The sequence below is a fragment of the Myotis lucifugus genome, unplaced genomic scaffold, assembly GCF_000147115.1.
Source record: "Myotis lucifugus unplaced genomic scaffold, Myoluc2.0 scaffold_185, whole genome shotgun sequence".
Lineage (NCBI taxonomy): Eukaryota > Metazoa > Chordata > Mammalia > Chiroptera > Vespertilionidae > Myotis > Myotis lucifugus.
In genome coordinates this window covers 1,012,347-1,028,827 of record NW_005871233.1, presented here as the reverse complement: position 1 = coordinate 1,028,827, position 16,481 = coordinate 1,012,347, and the positions used below count along the sequence as shown (strand labels likewise).

Sequence of the window (16,481 nt, the reverse complement as noted above, 5' to 3'; positions counted from 1 at the left end):
TACAGATGTGGGAGGACACTGAGGCCTAGAGTTGAGCAGCGTGGCTGAGCAGAAACCCGAACCCAGGCTGTGCGTGCCTTGAGTTTGGCTTCTTCATCTGTCCTCTTGGGACAACTTCTCAGAAGCCAGGATCTGGGAGGAGGTTGATGGAGACACTCATGTGACCCAGTGAAGCCCAGGAGCAGGTCAGGCAGGCCCGGCCAGCGGAGCAGAGTATAAAAGGAGCATCCGGCTCTGCTAACAATGGACTTGGTTTGCTGGTCCACACAATGGGGCACCAAAGGCAAAGGCCACCTGCTACTGCAGGCAGGGAGGGGGAGTTAGGAGTCTGCGAGGCCTGCCCCAGCCCCCATCTCTCCTCACCCCCAGGCCAAATTCCAAGCAAAGAGAGGAAGAGGGAGTTTTGGGGAGGGGATGTGAAAGGACCAGCAGAGCCTTGACAACAGGGATTTCCCAGGTCTGCAAGTGCTGAGGTGGGAAGGGATGTCCCGGGTAGGGCTGCGGGGAGGGGGTTGGTCCTACCTGAGGAGGTTGGTTTCTGGTTTGAAAAGGATCCTGGGTCCAGAGGAAAGGTGACAGGCCCCGGTGGGGGCATTTTCTGGATTACAAATGGGACTGGGAGGGGATTCCTCAGGCGGAGGGGGATTATGAGCCTGAGGATGCCTGAGAGGACATGATGAAGGTAGACAATGCTAAGGAGATGATGGGACAGGGTGGGTGTCTCAGGTCCAAGGGTGGAAAGTGGTAATGGTTTTGACTGGACACTGGGGAGGGCTCTGGGGTACAGGGGGCCTGGAGTATCCTTGGTCCAAAGCAGGCTGTGGCAGTGTTAAACAGGGAGTTCCCAGCTGCGGGTTTAGGGATTGGAGTGTTTCCTAGAGCCTAGGAGATTCCCTTTCTTGGGAAATCCAGGTTGAGCAGGGGTAGCAGGTGCAGAGAGCAGAGTTCCTGGGCTGGTATCGTGTGATGGTGTGTGTGTGTGTGTGTGTGTGTGTGTGTGTGTGTGTGTGTGTGTGGTGGGGATTCTGCTCTCAATGATAGTGTGTGTGGAGGGCACTGGTGTCCCTGATAGAAGGTTCAGGTTGTTCTGGGGCTTTTGCTGAGAGTGATGAGTCTCAACTAGGGGTTCTCAGGTTCAAAGAGGCCCCCATGGGGAGATCCTGGTTTGGAAAGCAGTAGGGGTTTTGCTAGAGCCAGTTTTGAGATTGGAGGGGAGGAAGTCCTGGCTGGGGGGCTTCTGGAGGATAATCTAGCTCCCTCCACGATGGTTGTCTCTCATACATCCATAGTTAGGGGCTGCTAAAATGGAATTCCAGGTCCAGAGAAAACCAAAGTGTCTCTATTGGGAGAAAACTCTGCATTGAGGGCTCCCCGATACAAGGGAGATGTCAAGATGGAGTGGGGTACATGGAGAGGGGTCCTGTATCTGGAGTCAGGGCTTACCTGCTGGGGAGTATGAGTATGAGAGGCAAAGGCCACCTGCTACTGCAGGCAGGGCCCCTTTCAGGGTAATGGTCACGATCCAGAGGAGGAGCCCTCTCAGAGGGAGGCCCCAGGTCCTGGCTGAGGGATCTCTACTGGCAGTAAGGTGTTTAGTGATGGCACCCTGAGGGGGTCTGGAGATTCAGGGTTCTCTCTGGGCACCAGAGTCAGGAGGAGGTTGGGATAGGGCTTCCCGAAAGGCTTCCAGGAAAGACCTATCTGGTCAGTCAGGAGACATTGTTTGAGGGGGTGGCAATCTGAGACCAGAGTCTTGGGTGGCTGAGGTCCGAGTCCAGAGAGGGTGAGGGTCTCAGGCCCAGGGTCCCAGGTCCTCGCTGGAGGTTTCTGAGTGCAGTCTAGGCCCAGAGGGGCCTGGAAGGGCCATGTCTCCAAGGGGTGAGGCAGAGGAACAATGTCCCAGATGCTCCCTGGCAGGTACTGAGTACAGCCCTCGTCCTGGAGAACTGGGTGTTTTCCTGCGGGGAGGAGAGGCTTGGCTGGGGGCTTCCCGAGGGAGGCAGATCCCACGACTGTGGATCCCGGATTTTCCTCCAGGGGTTTTGAGGGGATCCCAGGCCCAGACCGGACTGGAGTGATCTGCTGGGACAAGGTTACCTCCTGAGGGCTCCCGAGTGCCCCTGGGGGTGGGTTCTCGCTAGTTTGGGGACTGGGGCGGCGCTCACCTACCCACGGTGGTGACCAGTGTGCTGGCAAAGAAGAGAGCAGAGGCAAAGTCCCAGGCGGGGTCCGAGGCGTTGGCGGGCCCCGAAGCGTTGGCGAGCGCTGCGCGTCCCAGCCGGCCGGCTGCCAGCACTCGCTCCACGAAGGCGTCCAGAGCGGGGGCGGCCAAACACGGGCTGCGCCGCAGCAGCTGCTCCCGCAGCATCTCCAGCTCCGCGCGGAGCCGAGCCTCGTGCGGCCCCTCCAGTCGCGCCACCAGCAGCGCGCCCAGCCCTAGGTACACGGCGTAAGCGGCCAGGGCGCCCGCCAGGAGCGCGCCCCGCCGCATGGCGCTCCCCGGCTCCCACCGAGCCCCGCCGCCCCACTGACCGGCTTCCACCGAGCCCCGCCGCCCCGCTGACGTGGCCCCCGCCTGTTGATGGCCGGGCGCCCAGCTTTAGTTCCGGGAGCTCGAAGCACGGCCTCCAGCTCCCCAAAGAGGAACCCGAGAAGAAAGGGGAGGGGAGGGGCAGGAGAGGGAGGAGAAGCGCCCCGCCTCCGGGAAACTGAGGCACGCCCTACCGCCAGGTGTTAACACCGAGAGGGTGGAGCTCAGCACTCCGGGACCCAGGAGACTAACCGGATGGAAAGAGTGGGGCATTCTGCCGTTCCCTCTCTGCGTCCCAGGCGTCTTGATTCCTTTGTTCAGAAAGAGTCCGAACTCTCCTTTCCGCTCAAGGACCGAGAAGTCGCGCCCCAACTCCTCCGGGCCATCTTGCTGGGCTACAAGATTGTGCTTTTCATCAGGGTGCATGGCTGAGGGGACCAGGGGACAAATTGGCATCCAGCCCTCATCCCATTCGCCAAGTCGTGCGCTCTGGAGTGGAGTTGCGTCCACCGGTGGGGAGGCCTGTCTAAGTCACAACGAAGGACACCACAGGGGCAGGTGTCCTCGTGCCCTTACGGACAGAATCGGGATATTTAGCTCTTCACCAGATCTTTGCTCAGTGCCCACTTTGTGCCCGACCCTTTGCTGAGTGATCCCGGGGAAACAGCAGTGACCAAGACAGTTCTGGAACCTGCCTTCAGGGGGCTCCCAGCACTTCAACAGAGTGACAGCCCAGAAAGCAGCACAGGCAGTGACCAGGGCTGGGATGGAGGATGCCCAGAGGAGGCAACTACCGCAGCTTTTGAGAAATCAAGAGCTTCTGGAGAAAGGAAATATCTGAAGTGAGAGAGGAAGGATGAACAAGAAAGAGCCAGGGTCTCTTTTCGAGGCAGAATCACAGATCCACACCTTCACTGAAGGGGGGGAATCTTTCCTTCCCTGCTCCCTCTGCTTCCCTGCTTCCCTGCTCCCTCTCCACACCCCCCTCTCTGACTGCCTTCCTGAGGGCAGCCCCGACTCCTGACCACATCTGACTGGCAAAGGAGTGGGGCTCGGGGACCAGTTCAGACACACCCAGATGGTTCTATTTATAAAACTGTGGCAGCTCTTGGGAAAGAGCCCAACTTGGGGCTTAGAACTCACAGGAAGAGACACCTGATAATACAACAGCAACAGTAGGGGCCAGTGATCAAAGGCCCTATGGACACAGAGCTTGTATCTCAACCCCTCCTCTATTATTCCTCTATTAGTCATTAAACAGATGAGAAATTTTAGGCTTAACAATTGAGTAGTCACAAAACTGGTAAGGTGTGACCATGTGAACCTGAGGCAACACAAAGCTAAAATACTTGCTTACTAATAAAAGTATTCAGAAAATGAAAAAATAGTGATGGAGCCCGAAGGACAGATGCTAAACCAGAGGTTCAGAAGAGGAATGGGGACAACTCACAAAGAAAGCCCGAGACTAAGCCAGGACTCATAACTGAGAGACTAGAACAGTCCTCAAGGTCCCCAGAAAAGGCAATGCGTCGGGAGGAAAGGGAAAGCCACAGTGACAGTCACTTGCTGACATTCTTCCGGAGTGCTGTCATTGCCCAGAAGTCACTTCTACAGTTATCTTTGCCTGAGATAGTGGAGGAAAGTGTGGGACAGAAAATGGGAGGCTGCAGGGGAGAAAAAGGGGGAGACCGAGTGAGATACATGGGGATACTGAAAGACAAAGAGGAGAGACTAAAGAAGCTTAATTCTCCGGGCTTCTCACTTGCAGGTGTGCCAGTGTGTGCTGTGAGTTGCTGGGGGATGTAAAGTGTTTTGGGAGAACTGGGAAAACCAGGTCGCAACCCAAAGCATTTTTTATCATTTTCTGGGGGAATATGTAAAGAGATATTCCTACAGACATCTTGGTTCTTACCCCCTAACTTGCTGAGTATTCTTTTCTCACTCTAAACATTCACTTTAATATCTAAGATCTGCCAAAACTGTAAAGGGCAGAGCCCGCTCCACTCCGCTTAGCCCCTCGGAAATACAAATGGACTTCTTCTTCCCTGCTCCACACCCTTCCCTGGCTCCCGCGTGCTCTCGGCGACCCAAATTGAGCGTCTCTCCAGGGAGAACTCCATTTCCCATCCGCCTCTTCGCTCGACACCTACATTTCCCATCATGCACGACACCGTCTACTCCTAAGATCGTTCCCTGCCCCGCCTTCCTGCCGCCCCGGTCTGGACTCTCGGCTTACGTCACGGGCCTCCAGCCCTCCCCTCTTACCCACAGCGAACGCGTCCAGGCTTCCACGAGAGGGCGTGGCCTCTGAACGATCGTAACGCCCATTGGCTGTCGCGTCGCCGGTGGGACGTGGCTACGGGAGCCGGGCGGGCACATTTCGAACCGTGGCTGGGGCGGCGGCGGTAGCAACGAAGGATGCATCCAGCTGGCTCGGCGGCGGCGGGGACTCCCCGGCAGCGTAAGTGGCGTACGTGGCCCGCCGAGGTGATGAGGCGGGCGGGGTGTGGCGGGGCCGCCGCGGCGGTTGGCGAGGTCGCTGCAGGTCGGAGGTCAGGAAGTCAGGGATCTGGAGCTTCGAGGTGTGCACCGCACCAGGATGCCAGCTCCGGGTAGGGGCGCTTTGGGGTCGATTTTTTTCCCCTTAGGATATTATTTTGAAAGAAAACAACTTTGGGCAGGATACTGTATGATGAGCAGAAAATCGCGACTTTCATTGATTTTGCCGTAAGCAATCATCCTACCCCTTACCCCTTCGTAGCCACGGGCTGTCGCCTATGCCCTAGGACAGGGTTCGTAGCCCTCCATGAGCGAAGAGGGCCATGGTTATCCCTTATTTAAGATTTGAACCTGTGTTTATTTGGCTGTTAACCTCTTTTTTTCCATCTTTGCGAATTTGTATGTCTAATCTCCGTGAATGTGCGTGCATCTCATCTATTCATTCAACATATCCTGCCTCAGCTCCCCTGTGCCAGCCCTGTGCTGGAATGTGGGTACCTGGTAGTGACCAGCAAAGCACCGGTCATTGTAACTCTTGTTTGTTTCTGAGTTTGGTGGGAAGACAGCCACTAAACTCAGAAACAAACAAGGCAGCCTGATAATTTGGGGACTAATTAGAGCCATCAGGGAATAATCAGGATGTGTTGAGGGAGACAGTGTGATGCGCCCATTCCTCCCTTCAAACATCAATAAGGTGGCTGGCTGGTCCTGTGGTAGGTGATGCTGGAAATACAGTGGTGCCCGACAGGTTCCTGACCTCATGGAGCTACCAGTACAGAGCAGAAGACAGCAGCAGGCTTGAGTGATGGACATTCTGATGAAAGAAGCAGCACAGGCAGACAGGTTAGAGCCAGGGAGAGGGAAGCACAATCAGAGTGATTATGGCTGGGATGGAGGTGTTGTAGCCCAGATTAGGCATATGACCCAGCCTGGGGGTGTCATGAAGCTTCCTGGAAGAGGTGCATCTAATTAGCCCAGAGAAGGCGATTTGTAGTGAGGGAAAAGCATTGGAGGCCTGTGCTGAGTAAACAAGTAGACAAATGAATTGTGATAAGTGCTCAGAAGGGAAAAGAGAATCACTGGATATTATGAGAAAGAACAAGTTGTGGCTAGTGTTTATATTGAGGAATGAGAAAGATCTCTGAGAAGGAAACATTTGAGCTGAGGCCTGAGTGCAACACTGGCAGTTGTCAATAGTGGGAAGGTGTTCCAAGGTGATGGATGTTCAAAAGTCTTTGGGGGCCCTGGCCGGTGTGGCTTAGTTGGTTGAGCATGTCCCAGGCACCCAGAGGTCACTGGTTCAATTCCTGGTCAGGGTGTATGCTCGATCCCCAGTATGGGGCCTGCAGAAACAGCCGATGGGTGTTTCTCTCATCGATGTTTCTTTCTCTTCCCCTCCCTAATCAAGAATGAATATATATGTGTGTGTGTATGTGTATATGTGTATATATATATGTGTGTGTGTGTGTATATATGTATACATATGTATATATGTGTGTGTGTGTGTGTGTGTGTGTGTGTGTGTGTATATATATATATATATATATATATTAAAAAGCCTGTGGGGGCTAGGAGCTTGGCAGGGTCATGGTCTGAGAGGAGGCCATTGTGACTGAGGTGCAGTGAGCCCCAAGGAGGGGTAAGGTAGTAAAAGAGGGTGGTTAGCCGGGCTGGGTCCTGCAGGGCCTCATAGGCGTTAGGATTTTATTCTAAACACAGTGGGCCCTGATCTTAGGCAGAAGACAGGAAATGTTCTCTTTTGCACTGAAAAAGATCCCTCTGGCTGCCCACTGGAGAGAATGTTGGTGCAGCTAAGAATGGACAGGAGGACCCAGGGGGAGGACATTTAAGTCAGGTGCAAGCTGACATAGTCTGAGAGGGAAGGGTAACATTGAGACATAGTGGGCAAGAATTAGCGATTGATTGGTTGGATGCCAGACAGAAGGGGAATCGGGGGCTTGGAGACGGCGGTTAGGGTCCAGGGGCAACCAGAGGCCATTGCCAAGAAGTGGCCTACCTGGGTCTGGCTACAGGAGAGAAGTGGTGGCCAGAGACAGAGCCCAGAGCCTAAGGTACACTGTGAAAGTTGTGGGTGTGGGTGAGATTGCCCTAGGTTAGGGCAGAAGACAGGGCAAGGGTGGAAAATTGGGTCACACATTCCAGGGAGCTGGAAATAAGTCACCGATTGAGAGACAGATTGGGAATCCATCAGCTCCATGAAGGCAGGAGTTTTTGTCCCTTTGATCATTGCTACCTGCATCAGAGCCTAACACAGGAGGGTGCTAAGTAGGTATTTGTGGGCCTCAGACAGAAAAGAGAAAAAGACAGGCACAGTGTCTCAGACGCCAAGAGTTGGAGGTTGGCATTTGGGGCAATGCACCTAGTGCTGTGAGGACTTGAATTGGATGAGAGCAGAATAATGGACCCGACCTGGTGGTGCAGAGAGCCTTTAGGTGGCTGGTGGGAGCAGGACCCCAAATACCACTGGCTGAGGGGTAACAGGGAGGAAGGACAGGCTCACACTGAAGCTTTTCAGGAAGTGACCCTTCGGCCAGAAATGAGAGAGGAAAAAGGGAAGTGGAACTTGAGGACAAGAGGGCCAGAACCACTGCTGCGTTCTTTGGGACTGAGGACACCTGGGTCAGTTTTCCAGCTACAAATGACTGAGATGAAGAGCTGAGGGGCTTGTAATTGGCAATAGGTGCCAGGCCAAGGGCTGAGGAGTCTGAGTGTCACTTTTCCTTGGAATATTAACCCATTCTACAGAGGAGAGAATTGAGGCACAGAGAAAGTCACGATGCAGATGATTTGCCTCCTACCCCATCCACTGTAATCCTACCACCCTCTATTCTGTGCCCACAATGGTGCCTGGCATATAGAAGGAGCTCAGTGAATATTGGCTGCCACAGCATTGCTTATTGGTTAGGAGTAAAGGCCTTGGAGCCAGAGTGCTGGGTTCAAATTGGTCATCTCCATATTTCTATCTCCTTTCTCTTACCCCACCCCAATTAAGCACACATCCAGTAAGTCCTGGCCCTCCCAGCTGGCTCCAAAATCTATCCAGAAGCAGCCCATTCCCCTCCCCTCAGTCTCCACTCTCTATCCTGGTCTCCCCCCTGGACCATCAATAAATTCCTCCCTCCTTTCCTCTATTTATACCCAACATGAAGCCAGAGAGACCTTTTTAAAAACGTGAACCCTGGCTCTGCCTCATATTATCTGTATGACGTTGAGCAGGGGCCTGAACCTCTTTGGGGCTTGCTTTTCCCATCTGTAAAATGGGGGTGCTAATAGCATCAACACAAATGGGTTGTTGTGAGGATTAAATGAGTTAATCCATAATGTTTAGAACATGGCCTAATATGTGGTTAGTGCTCAGTTGGGGTTGGATTATTGTAATATTTATTGAGCAACCTGGATTGGACTCCTGCTCTTCCCTCACTCTGTTTGGCCCTTTACACAAGTAATTTAGCTTGTCTGGGCCTCAGGTTTCACATCTGTAAATGGGGATAGCTACTGATTCATTTAGTAGGTTTTTGTCAAGTGCTAGGTATAGGATTTAGCCATGAACACGACAAAGATTCCCACTTTGGGGACTCACGCTTTTGTGGACAGACGGGGGAAAAAAGAAGTAAAACATCTAGTATCCCAGCTGGTGCCGAGTTCTGTGGATATAAATGAAGCAGGGAAGGGGGATGCCACCTATGGAGGTGCAGTTGTATACAGGATGGTGGGGGAAAGTCCCATTGAGCCAAGACTTCAAGGAGGGCAGTGAGCCATGAGGACACCTGAGGGAAAAGCATTCAGGCAGAGGAATAGCCAGTGCAGCAGCCCTGAGCTGGGAGTATGCCTGGTCTGCTCAATGAAAGCCCATGTGGCTGGAGCTGAATGAGTGAGAGGGATACGGACAGAGAACTTGTTTGTAAAAAGCTTAGTACAGCATTCTGTGCATAGTAGCTATCAACATCATCATCCTTGTTATTTGGATGGATGGATGGCCAGCAGAGCCTGCCTGCACTTGACTGGCTGACCCATCTAACATGAAAACCAGCGCCCCACTGGAGTAAGGTGGGAGGGGGTGTGCCCACAAAATGAATGAGACATTTACCTCTCTCCCCCTGCAGCCTCAAAGCGGAGGATCCCAGTGTCCCATCAGGGCATGGCTGACCCCCATCAGCTTTTTGATGACACAAGTTCGGCCCAGAGCCAGGGCTATGGAGCCCAGCGGGGACCCAGTGGCCTGGGCTACCCTCCAGCTTCTGCCTCGCCCCAGGCAGCCTTCTTAGCTGATCCTGTGTCCAACATGGCCATGGCCTATGGGAGCAGCCTAGCCGCACAGGGCAAGGAGCTGGTGGATAAGAACGTGAGTGGGCTGGGCTGGTGGGAGTAGGGGGAAGGCTGGGGCCATGAGGCCAGGGCTTCAGGGAGAGCTCTGCCTCCCCAGATCGACCGCTTCATTCCCGTCACCAAGCTCAAGTATTACTTCGCTGTGGACACCCTGTACGTGGGCAAAAAGCTGGGCCTGCTCTTCTTCCCCTACCTGCACCAGGTCAGAGCACCGCCTACTGAAGTGACCATCCACGGTCAGAGGGAAAGACAGCCTCTGGGTAGGGGGCAGTGGATGGGGGTTGAGTCAGAGTCTGGGGCCTGCATGAGGGGCAGGATGGGTGATGAGCCTTAAGAGAGGGCCTGTGAGCAGGGTAGAGGAGCCCAGCTCTGGGGGTTCTGTCTGCTCCCTCACTATCCCCACAGGACTGGGAGGTGCAGTACCAGCAGGACACGCCAGTGGCCCCCCGCTTTGATGTCAACGCTCCGGACCTCTACATTCCAGGTGTCACCCTATCCACCACTGCCCTGCACCCTCCTCCCTCTGGGTGGGCATATCTAGGGCAGAGGTTTAGGTACCTGGAAGCCCAGATGGTCCTTCCTCTGACCTGTGTCTGTGTGTCTGCTTCCCATAGCTATGGCTTTTATCACCTACGTCTTGGTGGCTGGCCTGGCACTGGGAACCCAGGATAGGTAAGAGAGAATGCAAGTGGGTAGGGTGGCACGGGCTTTGGAGGGCTGTGGGGCAGTTGGGAGAGTCTCTTGGTCCCCTCTCTCAGAATAGCCCACTGTGCTCTCTAGGTGTCATACTCAGGGTCACCCCTCTCTTTCCCACCCACATGTAGTACCCTGTGCAGGGTGATTCTCTAAATTCATCCTCTTTGGCCTCCACCACCAGATCTAGTCTTATCCTCTCCTGCTCCTAACCAGCTGCCCTGACCCCACACCCCCCTGCACCCTGACTTTAGCAGCAGCCAGGAAGGTCTTGTCTGAGAGGCAGGCCTGACCACATCCCAACCTGCTCAGAAGCTGTCCATAGCTCCCCAGGCCCCAGACCAAGCCCCAGCTTCTTAGCCCTGCACTAACCTCCATGAGGCCCTTCTCTGCCCCGCCTCACTCTGCTGTGCCACTCTGGTCCTCTTTCCATCCTCCACCAGGCCTAGCACTGCCATCCCAGGGCCTTTGCACATCTAGTTTCCTTTGTTCAGGAGTATGTTCCTCCCTGACATCATCACCTGCTGAGCATCTGCTCACTCAGGGTGTCTCCACTCCAATGTCACTTCCTTGAGGAAGCCTTCCCACCACCCCAGGCTGGGTCAAGCCTCCACCTCTTGTTCATAGGCCCCTGTTCATTTCCTTTGTGGCACTGAAAATAATTATCATTTGAATATGGCAGAGAGCAACCATCTCCTTACTCCTTCAGGCCTCAGGCAGGTGTCCCTCTGGGAAGCCCTGTCTGACACCCCTCCCGCTGGGTCAGGCACTTCCCATGCCCTGTGCTTCCCCATTCGCAGCCCTGATATGTCTAGGATGTCACTGAGGACAGATCTGCCTTTCCTGAATGGGACTTTCATGAGGACAGGGCCCAGATCCACCTTGGTCACTGCCGGGTCTCCAGCCCCACCCAACACAGGCTGTCCCCAAGTGGATGTTTAGGGAGGGTTTGAGCAGGCCAATCGAATGACAGCTTGGGTGCCGACAGGTTCTCCCCAGACCTCCTAGGGTTACAGGCCAGCTCGGCGTTGGCCTGGCTGACACTGGAGGTGCTGGCCATCCTGCTCAGCCTCTACTTGGTCACTGTCAACACCGACCTCACCACTATCGACCTGGTGGCCTTCTTGGGCTACAAATATGTTGGGTGAGTACCACCATCTCCCCTCCACAAACAGCCCCAGCCCTGGGCCTCTTCCTCAGACCAGCCTTCCCCTCTTTCTCCCAGGATGATTGGTGGAATCCTCATGGGCTTGCTGTTTGGAAAGATTGGCTACTACCTGGTGTTGGGCTGGTGCTGCATGTCGATCTTTGTGTTCATGGTAAGTTGGGGGTCAAGGGAGCATGAAGTTGAAGACACAGGTCCCTTGGGCAGATTGGGTTCCCCTGAAGACATCCAAGCAGAGGATGTCAGGTGGAGAGTTTAGACCAGAGCTGCATTGCTGAACTGAGGAGCCCTGGAGTGGGTGCCACAGCTTGGGGTAAAGGAGGGCCTCCTGGAAGAGGGGGTGTCCAAGCTAGGGCCTGAAGGAAGAGAGGAGCCAGCCAGACTGCTAGGGTGGGCGGGTGCTCACCCTCACAGCACTCTCCTTACATGGTGGACTTTCCTGCCAGGATTTTCTTTAAGATGAAAAAAGTTTCAGCACCCCTGACGTAGCTTGTTTGAGGGCTCTTTGTGGGGGTGCTGGTTAAGCTAGGCCTGGGTTTGATCCCAAGCTTAGCTGGATCCTGGGAAGATCACTTTCTCCTTTTCAATCTCAGTTTCCTCTTTTGTAAAATCGGGATGATAACTGCACCTCAGGATACTTGGGGGACTTAGTGTGAGAAGCAGAGGGCACAGACTGGTAACTTGTGGGCCACATCTAATCATCAGATAAACTGTGACTTAGATGTTATTTACAAGATTTTTTAAAAAGGCATTCTGGTTTGTGTTAAAAATTATCATCTGGCCAGCATATAAGCAGTGACAGCAACCAGAGTGCAGTTCCTCCCTAACTCACTTAGGGGCCTGGCCTGGGTTTGAACCCTAACATTTTCTCAAGGCCTTGGGAAGAGCATCACCATCTATTAGATTCGGGGGGAAACCAGGGAGTCCCAGAAGTGGAGATGAGCGCAGCTGCCCCTGTGGAGGGAGGGAGAAAATGGAAACTGCAGAGGGGCAGCGACTGAAAGTGTCCAGGCGCTCCCACTGGCGGGAAGGGCTAAAGGGTAACCTCTACCGGCCCCAGATCCGGACGCTGCGGCTGAAGATCCTGGCGGAGGCTGCGGCCGAGGGAGTCCCAGTGCGCGGAGCGCGGAACCAACTGCGCATGTACCTGACCATGGCTGTGGCGGCAGCGCAGCCTCTGCTCATGTACTGGCTCACCTTCCACCTGGTGAGGTGAGGGCGGCGGGCCCGCCCCTAACTGCTGCTCCTGCCCGCTCATCTCCGGGCCACCTGCCAGCCCACTTTGCCATGGCCCCCCAGCCCGAGACGCTCTGCCCTCGCCCCCACCCCGGTGCAGAGATCCCCTGGGGCACTAGCCACCCCCCAGCAGGCGGCCTCTGTTCTGGAAACAATAAACCTTCATGAGCCCAGCTTGGGTAGCTCTCCTTGGTGGCTGTGCGGGTTGCCCACAGGGGGCAGGCCAGGCCCGCTGGAGAAGCGAAGGGCGGAGGGGGGGGGGGGGGAAGGGGAGGGGGGGGCCGGGTCGCGGTTCACAGTTGCCTGCAACCTGGAGGCCACCAGAGAGGCCTGAAGGTTTAATGAGCCTAGCCCAGGCCCGTCAGTGGGAAGCCTTCTTCCCCTTTTTCAACTTGGGCTTCTTGACCTTGACTGGGGTGCTTCCGTGAATCTCTGCAGGGTGGGGCTGTGGGAATAGGAGAGGAGAGGGGGTTCCTTGGTGAAGGGGCACCCACTTGGGAGGGACAAGTCCTTTACCTTCACCTCCATGTCTGAGTTGCTGGAGCTGCTGTCAGAATTTGAGGAGCTACTGAGCCATGGCCGTACTAGTTGAAAGCGTAACAGTGAGGCCAAGAGCCAGGCAAGTTGAAAGCCTGAGCTTGAGACTCAGGGCTCTGTGGTCAAAAGCACCCAATTCCACCATGCACCCCCTTCCCCCACAGGATATGCCCTGTCGAGAGGTGATTAACCCTTCCGTTAGCTGCCCCTGCTTCTGACAGGCCCTGAACTTTGGGGGAGCTGTATTTGGGGTCACTCACCTGGCCTGCCCCCCATAGCTTTTGGAGGTGGACTCCAGGGCTGCTGAGAGAAGTTGGCTGGATTGGGATAGGAAATGTCTCCTGCACACTCCCAGGAACACGGGTCCAACTCTATGTGGTGAGAGAAGGTGTGTCCAAAGTGTGTGTGTGTGTAGGGGGGGGCAGCGGGACATGCCCTCAAAAGGAATGCTGAGGAGTCCCTCCAGACCTTTGTTCAGAGTCCTCAGCTCTGCCTCAGCCCCTCCCCGGCACCGCCCAACTTTTCCTCTGCGCAATGGGGAGGGTGGACAGTTAACTGCAAAACAATAAAAACCCATTCCCCTCCAGCCTTGGCAAGTGAGGTGGGGCTGTGTGGTTGGGAGTTGGGGTGGGCAGTTGCAGATTCCTGGGGAGGGGACTAGAGCTGTCATCAGCTTCCCCCAGAAGGGTCAGATGCCTGCTTTTGCTTTTGAAGAAACAAGAGGGAGGGTGGCTCCCCGTGGCCTGTATGCGTGAGAACACTCACTTCCTGTGTGCTTACTGCGTGCCAGGTGCTGTTCTAAGGGCATCGTGCGTTATTACTCACTTTAGCAACCCCTCTGTGGCTTGATGACAAGCAATCTAAAAGGATGAAGAGTGTGAACTTGGGACCAGCCTGCTGAATTTGAAGCCCAGCTATACCACTTAGTAGTGGGGAATCTGAGGACAGTTGCTTTGCTGCCCTGTGCCTCAAGTTTTCTCATCTGTAAATGACAGTTACCATATGGGGTAAAGGTAAGAATCAGATGGATTAGTTTCCTAGACCTGTGCCTGGCACAGAGTAAGTGCTTACATTCATATATATATAATATGTATTAAATTGATTTCAGAGAGGAAGGGAGAGATAGATAGAAACATCAATGATGAGAGAGAATCATTGATGGGCTGCCTCCTGCAGCCCACTTTGCCATGGCCCCCCAGCCCGAGACGCTCTGCCCCCGCCCCCACCCCGGGTGCCGAGATCCTCTGGGGCACTAGCCACCCCCCAGCAGGCGGCATCTGTTCTGGAAACAATAAATCTTCATGAGCCCAGCTTGGGTGGCTCTCCTTGGTGGCTGTGCGGTTGCCCACAGGGGGCAGGCAACCTGTGGGATCCAGCCCACAACCTGGGCATGTGCCCTGATTGGGAATCGAACCATGACCTCCAGGTTCATAGGTCAATGCTCAACAACTGAGCCACACCAGAGGAAGTGCTTATGAAATAATGTTTTGGCTTTTTAAAAATAAAAAGTAGATATTGTTACTGTCCCTGTTTTACAGATGAAAAAACTGAGGGATCAAACAGTTAAGTAAGATGACAAGGGGCAAATGCGGCAATAAACAGCCTAGAGCTGGAATTCACACAGGGAATGTGGCTCAAATCTGAGCACCTGGAGGGTGATCAGGGGAAGGGGCAGCTGGCAGAACCCAGCCTTCCCTTCCCACACCGGGCTGGGCCACTTGCTCCCGTCACTGTCAGGCTAAGTTGTCTACGTTTCTCTCCAGCCCAGCCCTGCCAGCAGTTGGGCAGCCTGTACCTAAAGCAGGTGGCTGGGGCCTGGGGATGACAATGAATGTGCAGTCATCAGCCTTGTGCACTCAGGTCTCTGCTCCAAAGTCCATTCCTTAAGAGCCTGCCTGACTGCCGGCTCCACAGAGTCCCGTCATTTTATCTCTCCACTGCTTGATGGCCAGCACAGCCCTTGCTATTATCTTTAAGTTATCTTGATTCTCACTCATCCCAGCAGCATATATTTATTGAGTACCTACAGTGTGTCCAGCACAGTGCAAGTGCTGGGGGTACAGAGGTGAACAAAACGTCCAGCCTCCTGGAATTGATATTCTATGTGGAAACAAGGTAAAAATGTTTAGTATTTTAGAAAAAACAACAGAAAAACTGGAAAACAAATTGACCAATGGTTGGTGAATGGATAGGGAAAATGATATATCTATACAACAAAAAGGATGAACTGGCACATCCATGCTACATCACGGGAGAAAGGAGCCAGGCACAGAGATTACCTGTTGTATGATAGCATTCATGTGATGTGCTCACAGAAGGCAATTAGAGAGACAGAGTGGATTAGTGGTTGCTGAGAGCTGAGTGGGAATGGAGATTAACCGTAAATGGGCAGGAGGGATCTTGGAGTGGGGGGCGGGAAGAAAATGTTCTAAAACAGATTTAGGGAGACAGTTGCGCCACTTGGTAAAGTTATTAAATATCACCGAGTTTATGTTTGAAAGGAGTGAGTTTTATGTAACTTATACCCCAATAAAATCCATTAAAATTAATATGTGCTAAGAGAAATGCAGCAAGAAAGGGGACTAGGTAACAACTATATGGTATGTTGGGGAGGGGTTGGATTTTAGTTGCAGATACCAAGGAAAGCATCACTGAAATCATTAAGTAAAGATCTGACGATGAGAAGACAAGCCATGCAAGGATCTGGAGGGACTATCAAGTGCAAAGGCCCTCAGAATGGCAGTGAGAATGGAGAGAAAGACAATGGGGAGGATTGGGGGGCAATGTCTTGTAAATCAAAGATCTTTGTTCTTTACTCTGAATGAGAAGAACTGAAATGATTGTGGTTTTCCCCACAACTGTATGCAGGATATGAAAGTGGCTGTCTCTCCGGGCAGGTCATAAGTTCCATGAGTGTGGGGACCTCGTCTCTTTATTCAACACCAGAACAGCATGGCTCAGAGTTGGTGCTTGTTATTTGGTGAATGAGTGAGGTTACCTGATGCCAGGCACTGTGCTAATCTAATGGCAGGTTAGAGCAAGCATAGAGTGGCCATGAATTTGGATTCTGGAGGTCAATTTGCTTACAGGTAAACCCTCGCTCTACTGTCCTGTGGACTAAGAAGTCAACCATTCTGGGCCTCAGTATCTTCCTCTGTAAAGTGGAAAACTTACCTGATAAGGTAGATGGTTTTCCACAGAGCTTGCCTGGAACAAGGTAAATAGATGCTCAATAAATGTCAGGTTTTATTATTATCCACAAGCACAATCTCATGATTCCTCATAAAACTGCCAATAGGATCCTCATGTTATGCACAAGGACAGTGGGCTAGAAGGTTGTGGGTAGCAGAATAAACAGTCTTCCAAACACAAGACACAGTAGCACTCTGCTGCGCTAAAGTTGCGTGGAGGGTGAATGGGTCTGGGGAGGCCACGGCCTGGTCCTTCAGACTCCTCTCTAATCACTCCTGTATT

The 16,481-nt window shown here is 53.6% G+C and overlaps 2 protein-coding genes across 5 annotated transcripts in view; one reads left to right on the top strand and one right to left on the bottom strand.

Moving 5' to 3' along the window:
- The window catches only part of KCNK6 (potassium two pore domain channel subfamily K member 6), a 7,418-nt gene extending 4,888 nt beyond the window's left edge, over positions 1–2,530 (bottom strand). Inside the window, exon 1 of the mRNA XM_006096661.3 lies at positions 2,170–2,530. Coding sequence (XP_006096723.1) covers positions 2,170–2,491 — 322 coding nt within the window. The 5' untranslated portion in view covers positions 2,492–2,530. The remainder of the gene's footprint in view (positions 1–2,169) is intronic.
- Positions 2,531–4,890: 2,360 nt separating this feature from the next.
- YIF1B (Yip1 interacting factor homolog B, membrane trafficking protein) lies at positions 4,891–12,643 on the top strand. 4 transcript variants are annotated; one of them, XM_006096658.3, is made up of 8 exons: positions 4,891–4,991; positions 9,154–9,392; positions 9,474–9,578; positions 9,782–9,860; positions 9,991–10,048; positions 11,058–11,213; positions 11,295–11,388; positions 12,295–12,643. In XM_006096658.3, exons 1-8 carry the CDS (start codon positions 4,949–4,951, stop codon positions 12,448–12,450), a joined length of 930 nt encoding a protein of 309 aa, XP_006096720.1. In that variant the 5' UTR covers positions 4,891–4,948; the 3' UTR covers positions 12,451–12,643. The 4 variants fall into 4 exon arrangements, with proteins under 4 accessions (XP_006096720.1, XP_006096721.1, XP_006096722.1 ...); XM_006096659.3 differs by having other exon boundaries at positions 4,895–5,000; XM_006096660.3 differs by lacking the exon at positions 4,891–4,991 and adding an exon at positions 5,121–5,142.
- Positions 12,644–16,481: the final 3,838 nt, after the last annotated feature.